This window comes from Varanus komodoensis, unplaced genomic scaffold (genome assembly GCF_004798865.1).
Source record: "Varanus komodoensis strain SLA01 unplaced genomic scaffold, ASM479886v1 scaffold32, whole genome shotgun sequence".
In the NCBI taxonomy this organism is placed as follows: domain Eukaryota; kingdom Metazoa; phylum Chordata; class Lepidosauria; order Squamata; family Varanidae; genus Varanus; species Varanus komodoensis.
In genome coordinates, this window is record NW_025335798.1 from 39596 (window position 1) to 50763 (window position 11168).

At 43.6% G+C, this 11168-nt stretch overlaps 2 protein-coding genes across 3 annotated transcripts in view; both read left to right on the forward strand.

Moving 5' to 3' along the window:
- The window catches only part of LOC123027516 (olfactory receptor 5D18-like), a 1706-nt gene extending 642 nt beyond the window's left edge, over positions 1-1064 (forward strand). The window contains 3 exon segments of the mRNA XM_044438452.1: positions 1-212; positions 604-772; positions 1057-1064. Of these exon segments, the coding sequence (XP_044294387.1) occupies positions 1-212; positions 604-772; positions 1057-1064 (389 nt within the window).
- A 6173-nt stretch (positions 1065-7237) lies between these two features.
- On the forward strand, positions 7238-9991 carry LOC123027479 (olfactory receptor 1020-like). Of its 2 annotated transcripts, none has more exons than XM_044438400.1 (2): positions 7238-8136; positions 9979-9991. In XM_044438400.1, the coding sequence occupies exons 1-2, from the start codon at positions 7238-7240 to the stop codon at positions 9989-9991; spliced, it is 912 nt and encodes a 303-aa protein (XP_044294335.1). The 2 variants fall into 2 exon arrangements, with proteins under 2 accessions (XP_044294335.1, XP_044294334.1); XM_044438399.1 differs by lacking the exon at positions 9979-9991 and adding an exon at positions 9606-9623 and having other exon boundaries at positions 7238-8146.
- Positions 9992-11168: the final 1177 nt, after the last annotated feature.

Consider the following 11168-nt stretch of genomic DNA (forward strand, 5'->3'; position numbering starts at 1 on the left):
GCTCAGACACCCATGTCACTCACACTGTGCACTTCCTTTTGTCCACCGCAATTGCACTGACAACTTTTCTGATTGTCTTGGCTTCCTACGTTGCCATTGCTGTAGCCATCCTGCAGATCCACTCTGCACAGGACCGATTCAAAGCCTTCTCCAGCTGCACCTCCCATCTGACCACCGTCACCATCTTCTTCGGCACCATCATCTTCATTTATTTATTTATTTTTATTTATTAAAACATTTCTATGCCGCCCCTTGCCAAAGCCTCGGGGCGGCTCACAACACAAAATAAAATACAATAAAATACAAAAATAACAATATAAAATAAATAACAATATAAAAGACGTCGCCCTGGCCAGATAAATAAGCAGATATTGTTAACAATTAAAATGACGCTTAAATAAAAAGGTCTTCGCCTGGCACCGAAAAACAAATAATGATGGCGCCAGGCGGACCTCTCTGGGGAGTGCATTCCATAGATTGGGCGCCACCGCAGAGAAAGCCCTCCTCCGAGTACCTACCCTCCTAATTTCTTTCACGGAGGGTTCCTGGAGAAGGGCTTCTCCCACAGATCTCAAGGGGTGGCCAGGCATATATGGATGTAAGCACTCCTTCATGTACATTCGGCCTGGCTCCAGGTTCTCTATGGATCAGGACAAAATAGTTTCTGTGCTTTACATGCTAGTGATCTCCCTGCTCAACCCGCTCATCTACAGCCTGTGGAACAAAGATGTGAATGATGTTGCAAGTAGATGTAATAAAGATGTGAAGGACGGTAGACAAGATGGCATCATGGAAGTTAAAATAGTATGCCTGTGTCTATTAAAAAGATCCCCCAAGGTCTGTGTTTTTTCTTGCCTTTTCCAAAGTGTGCTTCATGGGACTGTTGTTGGCTTTTAGCTGAAATTGTTTTTTCAGTTTAAATAAGTGTCTGTATTGGATGCTTTATTTTTGGTATTCGGTGATTTTATTAATTGTTGCTCTTTTAACATGGCACGGGGTGTTATCATATGGGGATGTATGATGTGGCTCATGTTGTGTGGGCTTTTCACTTAACAGGAGCTTAGAAACATAGGGTTAATCTTTCATATACAGAAAGGCTGGATTTGCTGTCCAGCTGATTTTCAGAAATTCACCCCCACCACCCCAACACGCACACACGCACGTGCACACACGTTGCATCTCGTCCCATTCATGGCAGTCCTCCAACTCATGTGTAACATTTTCGGGGATCTGCCCTGGGAAGGAAGTAATAGGAAGGGGGTGTTTACTCCTGCCAGACCTAGTTCTATATACCTGAATTTGGCTCCAACCCCATTTTTCAAAAATGAAATACATAAAAGGAATACTTGAGTCCCTTACAAGATATTGGGCTGAACAGCTTTCTTCAACCTGGTGCCTCCAGATACGTTGGATTACAAATCCCATCATCCCCAACTGCATGCTGTTTGGGTTGGTGCAACTTATCGCCCAACAGATTTGGCAGACATCTGGCTGAAGAAGGCTGGGGGGCCCTTGGCAACTGATGCATTGACAAAGGAAATGTCACCTACGTTCCCTTTCCTTGGCACAGAACAGAAACCTTTTTACTTGCAATGCTTGCCTCAGATACAAGCCTTGTGTCCTCCAGCTTGTTTTTTAATTTGAGGGAGGAGGTTTTCTCTCCCCCTGCTCCACCCCCGCCCCCCATTTTGGTGCCTGTCACTTGGAGCTTTTCGGCATTCGCCTGTTAATCACTGCACTGAGGTCAAAGCCCTGCACAAAGAGCTTTCCCTTTTTCTTCTTGTCCGCTCTATATCTCCTAAGTGGCACTGTGTGATAGCAGAATATCACAGTTAGACAGGTAGGAAAAAGACCTTTTTTTGCCATCAGAAATAATACTCCATTTCCCTGCTCTAAAAACCACAGGAAAGCACTGTGAAACTGGAGAATCACGACATTGTCTAAAGAACCTGTAAACAACCACGGCCAAAGAATAGTGACCAGGCTGCAAATGCCTCATGTAGGAAAACTTTGGGTGCTGCTACACAAGCAGGGCAGGCAGCCGCCAGGGGCCAGAAGGGGGGTGAAAGAGAGGCTCTCCCTCATGGCCACTTTTCCAATGCTCTGCCTGAGTTATCCAATTAAGCACTGAAGCAGTGAAGAGGAACCCCAAAAGATGCAAAAGGCGAAGAGCCTTGCAGTTGGGAGAGGAAGCGGGGATCAACACAGTCTGACAAGCATGACTTCAAGCAAGCCCACTGATGTTAGATATCAAAAGCCCGCACAGTCAGCCCTCCAACAACCGAGGTGCCATGCAAGCTCCTGTATTGTCAGGGTGGAATGCCCCCTTTAGCTGCCTGTTCCCTCCTCCCAACCCACATTCTATCCCAGCTGGCAAGTTTCCCCATAAGGAGAGTAAATATGATCCAAGCAGAATGGTCTGGCCCAGGTTTATCTTTATCCTTTGCCCCTTTTCCCCTAAACAATGCAAAATTGTTTACTGTTGTATTTATTGATTTTGTAGTGAGCTGTCTAGAGACTCAGAGTGATTGGACAGCCTAGAAATACCCCAAATAAAAAATAATAAAATAAAATAAAATAAAATTGTTATTGGCATCTTAGCTGCTTCTGCAGATAATATTTTATATATGTAAATAAAATATATACATACTAATAAAATACATGTTATCATGGAGGCTTGGTTCCAATCTTTCTTGTAGGAACCTACTATATTGATTGATTAATTGATTGCATTCCCAATCCAATCAATTGCCAAATGTACACTCCAACAATATAGAAACCTTACCAGGTGGGCACAGAAAAATGTTTGGAGTTATAATATCTATGTAAGGACAAGAAATTCTTTCATTTTACATTTTCAGACAAACCAGAAGGCACTTCTGCATCAGTATCTGCACTAATGAATCATTTCATTGCTAGCAGGCAGCACAGCTTGTGACTACAGGAGAAATGTGTTTGGTTAGCATTTCAACATAAATTTGCCAAGCTTACACATTCCTGCAGCTCAAAACAAATTGGAAGGCCTTAGTCAGCAAAATCTGCACATGTCTTACAACTGCAATGCAGTTCTTAAAAGAAAATGGATACCAAAACAGCACATATTTGGGAAAACATGCACACAAACTTTTTATGAACCTTAAATGTGCATAGTTTGAAGAACCTTCAGGGGAAAATATTGAAAAATTACTTGACACAGATACACTCATTTCGACAAGTGCACACAAAAATGCGCCAATTTGAAAGGGAGGTATACAAAAAAATCTGTATATTTGAAAAGTATGCATCCAAATACATGTAAATTTTCATTTGGACTAAGACAAACATTCTCAGCCCAAGGCAGAAATGGGATTCAATGAATTTAGCCATAGAAAAACAAACATCTGCGTGAGATTAAGACTGGCATGTTTGCCTATCGCTGCCTACAACCCACCAAACCTACTATCCATGTGTAGCATCCCACCAAGGGCTTGGCCATCTTCAGCCTTAGATTCCGTAAAGCACTGGTCAGCTGCTATTCCCAGACACTGAAAATCTTTGGGCCATCTGGATCACAAGTTGTACCAGCCCGGTGCATGCAGGCTTTTTGCCTCACTGTGGCATCTGGCCAAAGGGATGGCAAGGTCTTTGAAACTTTTGAAAACCCTGCCCAACCTCTTTGTCCAGAGAAGGAAATCAGTGCACCCACCATAAGCTGTGCCTGTCTACAGCCTCAGAAATCCCAGTCACTGAAGGTCCGCCATGCCCCACTTACGTACTACACAGTCTGCCACTGGGAATGCAAGTAGCAAGGGGCCATTGCCTACCCCGGCATCTCAGAGCTTCTCTGCAAGAGGCACACATGTTATGTTCAGGATCCCTCTCCCTTGAATGCTTGCAGGGCCTTTTCATGATGTCGTCACCCTCCCGGACCACTTAGGATTTTCCCGTCCAAGTGGATACACAAGTGTGTAGCTTTTTTAGAGCAAGGAAAGTCTCGTGTTTTCGTATACGGCCATGTGAGCCACTACAGAAGCCTGAAGTATTTTCATAATTCTGCTTTGTGCCACAGAGTCACCTTGTGTTGTGGAATGGGCCATATAGGAGCATACAGAAAGGCCAAGAGGAAAACCTTCGGGGGGGGGGGGATCTAATAGGAAGGATACTCTGGTCTTCCCACAAAGAAAATGAAAGAAGACTTGGCAGAGCGCCAAGTTATGCACTTCATGCTAAGAGGCTCTTAACACAATCCACGTCTGTGGATGCAAGAGGTCTGCATTTCACATTTGAGTATGAATCAACATGCTGAGTAGTTCAGGATTCTACACTTTTCAGAAGCTCTCTCTCATTAACTATGTCGGCATTGCTGGCTTCCTTTGAGAACGGTCCACTTAATCATTGAGCTTTCCTTTAAACAAATTAGAAGAAAGTAACTAATGAAGACTGTGGACTGAATCAAGGGCAAACCATTCTGTATGAAACTAATTAAGGAGGAATAGAAGGAGCACTGAACAAATTCCCAGGCAAGATGCCCTCAGGTGATTTCCTCAGAGGTCATTCAAGGCATACTAAGGATATGGGCCTCATCAGCAAGTTTCAAGGATTTGGCTTTCAGCGGATACCAAGGAAACTATAAAAGTAGTGATTCCATCAATAAGTCTTGCTCTTGGGCTTTGGGGATGACATCCACCCTGTTTGCAGGTGAGGTGGCTACTGATCAAATTAATATACTCTCAAACCCTTGTGAAATGTTATTTCTATTAGTGAGATCAATGAACAGTTCAATTCTGTAGAAGCAAATTAATGATCTAGAATTTATTTTGGGGCTTCCTGCCCCATCACCCCTTGCACCCTCTATCTGCAAGCTAAGTAGTTTGGCAGGCGTATAATGATGTTGCATCCAAATGATACCTCCTCCAGGTTTCTTGTGACTTGAAAGCAGCTGGCACATAAAGTTGCAGTGCAGAAGTGCAGAGTCAAATTTATAGGCAACTGGGTTATTTATTTTTTTCACTGGGCTTCAATCAGCCTATATGCTTCAACCCATATACAAATGCAGATTGACATTAATAAGAGATAATCCTATCACAATGGCATTGAAGGGAGAGAGTTAACACTCCATTGCAATGTCTTCTCATTCTGTTTGTATTGAATGCAATCCAGCAAACCCATCAATGTGCAATTTTACTTGGCCGGGAAGAAGGGTTGGCCATGCCTACCTCACAAATGAATAGGAAGTTGGCCTTTCTGTTAGCACATGACCAGTTATAGTCACAGTCCTACCCTTCTTAAAATGCTGTTGACCTGAGCTGCAGAAATCAATATAGTCTTCTAAGCATTACACCACAGGAGAACCAAACAAAGGAGGTTCACGCATTGATGGGTAGCCTACTTGTGTGTCAGAGGAGGGAGGGATGGAAAGGCTGGATGGAGCTCTTTCACACTGCTGTGACACATCAAAGGCTGATTGGCCTTCTAAAGGCATTAAGTAATTAAAGGATTATTTGCAGGGGCATAACATGCCATTGAGTGAAGATGGAAGAGCTGAGACATTGGTCACTAGTGATGCACTGGATACTAGCTGATGGCTACCATGGCGCTTCTACAAGGGTGTTCCACAGGACCCTCGCAGTCGAAGCAGATCATGCAGAGGACTACAACATCCCAACAGCTCACATGTACACTCTGGGCTCCATGGGGCAAACATAAAATATTAAAAAGTTATTTGGAAATAACAGCAGTAAGAAACCACCATCTTCTCACAAGACGGGTGCTGTTGTGGAAGCAATGTCTATGCTGTGTTTGAAGAGATGGTGACATCCAGGCAACCATCTCACAGAAGCCATTGGGTGTGAAAATGCTTGCACGATGGCCATGCTCTCCCACAGAAAGCTGCCAGCAATAAAATATGGGTAGCAAGGTGAGTGGAGAAAATCACTCAAGAACTTTAAGGGCTTTCCTCATTCAGTCAAGTTCCAAACTGCCAGAAAACTGCAACTTGGAAAAATGCTATGCCCTTCACAAAGGCATTCCTGAGGCAAGATGGGGGCTGTACCTATTCTGTGGCTAGTTCCTGCTTCACCACTACCTTGGAGTTGGATGGCTGTCAATGGTAGGGGGTAGACCTAAGTCCCAATTTCTGCTCCCTGGAATGGAAGAGTAGAGGCAACTGAAGCTATAGTGAAGGCAAGATATTCTCTGTGTAAGTGAAATGCCAAGAGTTTTAAGCATTATTTCAAAAGTAGTAAGAATTGTGATTGATAAAGACAGATTCTGTCCAAAACCCTACAAACCATAGACATCAGTGCAGCTGTCTTTTTTTGTCTTCGTTATGGAGCACTTTGTCCTTACAAGGGCTGCAGCGGCTCTTTCCCTTCATGAGATCCAAGTTTGGGGGGGGGGGTTGGTAAAACCCAAAGAGCAGCACTGCCTATACTGCCAATGGAGGATAATGCTCCATGCATCTAAGGAAACAGGCTGTTCTTCACAAAATCTTACCCTATAATAAATCTGTTAGTCCCCACCAATGATATTAAACAGAACGGGATTGGGCAGCTGGAACTCATCCTGTAATGGAGGGAAATCTGTTCTCCCAAAATGAAAAAGTTCACCATCATCATTATCATTAGGAGGAGGAGGGAAAGGAAGAGGGAGAGGTGTGTGGGTAGGTAGGCATGTCACATGTTATAAAGTGCTTTACACAATTTAATATAGAATGAGGAATACATTTTTCACCTCTGAAGTGGCTCACTTGCTTTCTCCTTCAGCCACAAGCAAGCTGGTGCCTCTGCCTCCTTTAACTGCAAGACGGAACCTCCACATACATCACCTTCCCTCCCAGTTTTGAGAGGGTGAGATGCAAGCCAAAGCTGGTGTGCAGAGGGCTGTCATTTATCAGCCAGGAGAGGAAAGGGAACATTGTCAAGCATTAACCGAAACCTTAATTTCTTCTTGAGATTTAAGGAAACTTAGGTGGCAGCTTTTTTTTTTCCTGAGTACAACTAGTTTGTCTTATATGGTATACTTTTCGAAAGATTACCATGGGTAAGATCCGATTTAAACAATAAAGGAAAATTTGCCACAAATTGCAATAGATTATGGAAGTACCAATGGGCTGTCACACCCAAGGCTGGTCCATGCCTTGATTATCACTTCAAAGGTGTTATTGACTTTGATTCATTCATTCATTTTAATGCACGTTCCTAGCAATCCTGCTGCAAACATTCTTCCTCTCCTGCTATCCATTAGAGAAGAACATACAATGAATCAAAGCCACACAGCTGTGACAACATTCCTCCTCATGGGATTCATGGACCACCCAGAGCTTCAGGTCCCCCTCTTCATTCTCTTCCTGGGAATCTACCTGATTGTACTGGTGGGGAACACTGGCATAATCGTCTTAACTAGGATTGATGCTCGGCTTCACACGCCAATGTACTTCTTCCTCAGAAACCTCTCCATTGTAGACATGGGCTACTCTACTGCCATTGCCCCCATGCTGTTGAAAACCTTGGTGGCCAAGAATACAACCATTTCATTCCTGGGATGCACGGTGCAATTCTTCCTTTTTGCTGTCTTTATAACCACTGAAGGTTGCCTTCTGGCTGTGATGGCCTATGATCGCTACACAGCCATCTGCAGATCATTGCTATATTTCGCTACCATGTCAAAGAAGTTTTGCTCCACATTAGTAGCAGCTGCATATGCCTGTGGCTTTACAAGTTCGGCTCTCCAGACCTTTTTTATATTTAGTCTGAACTTCTGCAGTTCAAATGTCATTAATCATTTTTTCTGTGACGCCCCTCCAATGCTTAAGTTGTCCTGCTCAGACACCCATGTTACCCATGCTGTGCATTTCGTTTTATCCGCTACAATTGCACTGACAACTTTTCTGATTGTCTTGGCTTCCTACGTTGCCATTGCTGTAGCCATCCTGCAGATCCACTCTGCACAGGGCCGATTCAAAGCCTTCTCCACCTGTGCCTCCCACCTGACCACCGTCACCATCTTCTTCGGCACCATCATCTTCATGTACATTCGGCCTGGCTCCAGGTTCTCTATGGACCAGGACAAAATAGTTTCTGTGTTCTACACTCTAGTGATCTCCCTGCTCAATCCACTCATCTACAGCCTTAGAAATAAAGACATGAAGGATGCTATGCGCCGTATGGTACACAAGACGGCACCATGGAAGTAAAAGTAGCATGTATGACTTAGCTTTGTTTGCTTGTTAGAGTTTTTTGACACTAATGAAAGAAATCAAAAGGCTGTGTTTTCTCAGCACATGAGCTGTTGTAATGCAGTTGCTTGCTAACACAAGTTCCAGGTATGAGGCATGCTAGGATTCCAAGTATGTTACCATACAATAGGGTTGTATGATAATTTATGCTACAGTGCAGTCTGCAATTATATAAGAAGAAAAATTCCTTTAGTTATATCACAAACATGAAAACCACTATTCCAAATGTTTTTCCTGTAAAAATGGATGGACTTGCTATGAAAGTGGTAGGGGATTTAATGCATCTTTCTATGACCCTAAAAGCATATTTAGGTGAAAGGGTGATATTATGTGTTAGATGCATAAGACACCAATGTTTTTTTTCCTTGATTATACTTTTGAAAAAAGTTCAGGCATTAATGTGAACCATTCTCATCCATGAACTAGTGCAGCCTTTGTGCAAGAGATTGCATTAATATCTCATTGATTTTTCCATTTTTGTTAATGAAATAACTCATAATTTTCCCCCCAGCTGAAGTGTGTGGCCTGTACTTGTTGGCCCCCAAAGGCATACCTGGATCCTGCCTGTTTTTGAGAGTGGGGAAAACAGGAACAGGCAAAGAGCCCTGCCTGCAGGAAGCTGCCTTAACAGCATCAGGCCTGCCTTGCTGCGTGTTGACAGGTACTGGCTCTCCAGAGTTTTGACACTTGCAGGAGACGGAACAAGGGAATCTGAGCATGCAAAGCACTTGCTCAAGCGTGGAACCGTGGCCCTAGTTGTAGCAGGACATGGGGAAGTGGATCTCCCAGAAGGACTCTGTTGGTCTGGTTATGAAACCCCAAGTGCTTCCAGATGAGGCTTACATAGCAACTTTGCCTTGCCTCATTCGCAGGATTTTACAGAGGATCAAACATGGTCAGCTTCCACTTATGGCCCTCCTATATTTTCCCAGTACTTCTTCCATGCTTTTCACCCTGCGGAAAATAAGGGACATCGACTGCTGCACATTGCCTTGGGATTGGTTGTCCCAGGAGCCCTCTCTCGGGAAGAAGCACCCTGTCGACTTGCTCTGTGCCCGTCCTTGGGTACCTTGCGTCTTTCAGCATGAGGCATTTATTGTGTGCTCATGATTCCTCACTCATGGCTGTTCAGAGGTGCTTCACACAAAACTGTAACACTCCATTGCTTTTTCCATTATTTGCAACTATTTTAGCAAGGTTTTCCACCCCACACCCAAATAAGGATGAAAGTCTGGTATAGCCTTCAATGGTGGCTTGAAACCTTGTTTTATTTGCGCAGTTCTCCCATATCACAGTGCCTCCTGGTGGTTGTGTAATCAAGAAAAACACCCTTGCCCCCCTCCAAAAAATACATGTAAAGGAGCCCATCTTAATCCCATAAAGAATCCAGGAGCAGAAGTCTTGGTAAAAGCACAGGTCTTTCATTTCTTTGCCGGATTGCTCTCCATGGTCCTGGATCTTAGTCCACAGCCTCCACTACAGTTCCTGCAGCTCTGGGTGGGGCTCTGAACCTGCTCTGTTCCCAGCTTATTTTGGGTGCCACCTAACTCTCTGCCTCCTTGCTTGAGCTGGCAGAAGCCACAATGAAATAGGACAGGTGGCTTGCATAGGACTGAGACAGAAATGAGACCCTTTCCACCCCAAAACTGAGAAATTGCTGGCTCATTTTGGGGCTAATTTGAATTTGATTCCCTTCCCTCTCCACTTTGATAAACAGATCTTTCTTGACCCTGCAAAGCCTTTGACATAAACAGGCTGTACAGAAGAACAATCTGAATGGGAAGCAACCACATTCCCTCTCACAGAGATCCCCTAGTGCAAAAGAATTTGAGGACTGAAATTCTTCTGTGAGGTGAGCATTACAAAGCTCCACAGCTCATGTCTGGCCCTGAATATAGAGAGATTTGCCAGCATCTCTACAAGTAATATACAATACTCTTGTTTGTGGTCCTCAGTGTTTGCCTCATACATACTCACCTACATACATATCAACTGGTAATTCAAAATACTTAGCCAGGTTACTTGTAATCAGTGATTATCAGTGGAAGCAATATTTAGACAACACATTTCAAAGCCCTCCAGACTGGTCTTATTGATTGATGCCCCTAAAAGGATTATTATTTTCTGCATCAGTTGCAGACTTTCTTCCTGAGTGAATTATATAATCTAGTATTTTCTACAGCTTTCTTATGACAGACTCGTTAAGCTTTGTTTGAAATTCTAAGAGTGGAAAAAATAACTTTGTCCCAAAGCATTCAGTAATTGAGGATTATAATAAGTTGCTCCAGTCATTATTATGTTTGTTTTTCAAATGCTTTTATCTACATGTGGGAGCTGGGGAACCTTGGTGAAGCATCATAATAATGATCCTGATTCAACTAAAGCTAATTGTGGTCAAGTCCCACTGAAACCAATGCAACAAGGTATCACCATTGACTAATTAAAGCACTGTGGCTTTCTATGGGTCTTTTGGCCCAATCCCAGCCATGATTCCCCAATCGTGAGTTCTGTTGCTTTCCATGCAATTTGTATCCTTAATCCTGCAGTTTCAGTCTCAAGTACTTGCAGCTGGATTCAGGATGGTGTCAAAGCAAACTGTTGCGTGGTAACAAAAGAAAGAAAGGGATCCCTGGTGGAGCTTCAGGTCCAACAGAGTTGTTCTGGGTCATGATAAAAGCAGCACTTCTCTGGAGAACTGGCATGCACAACTCACAAATAAAATGTCTGTTTATTGAAGATCCGGCTGGGGGAGGGCTGCATGTCACCACCCTTCAGCCTTCACACTTGGGTTGCCTTCCAACAAGCTGGCCTTTGAGGTCCATAGTGTGCTCTATCCACATTAAGGCCTTACTTGTTACATTTTCAATAAGTAAAGGGAGTACCTAGGACAGCCAAGCTGATAGAAGACATTATTTCTGACCTCTGCCATTGGCCAAGAGGTCAAGGGCCACTG

Coding starts and splice junctions, on each gene's coding strand:
- LOC123027479 (XM_044438399.1), top strand. CDS start 7,238: ATGAATCAAAGCCACACAGCTGTGACAACATTCCTCCTCATGGGATTC.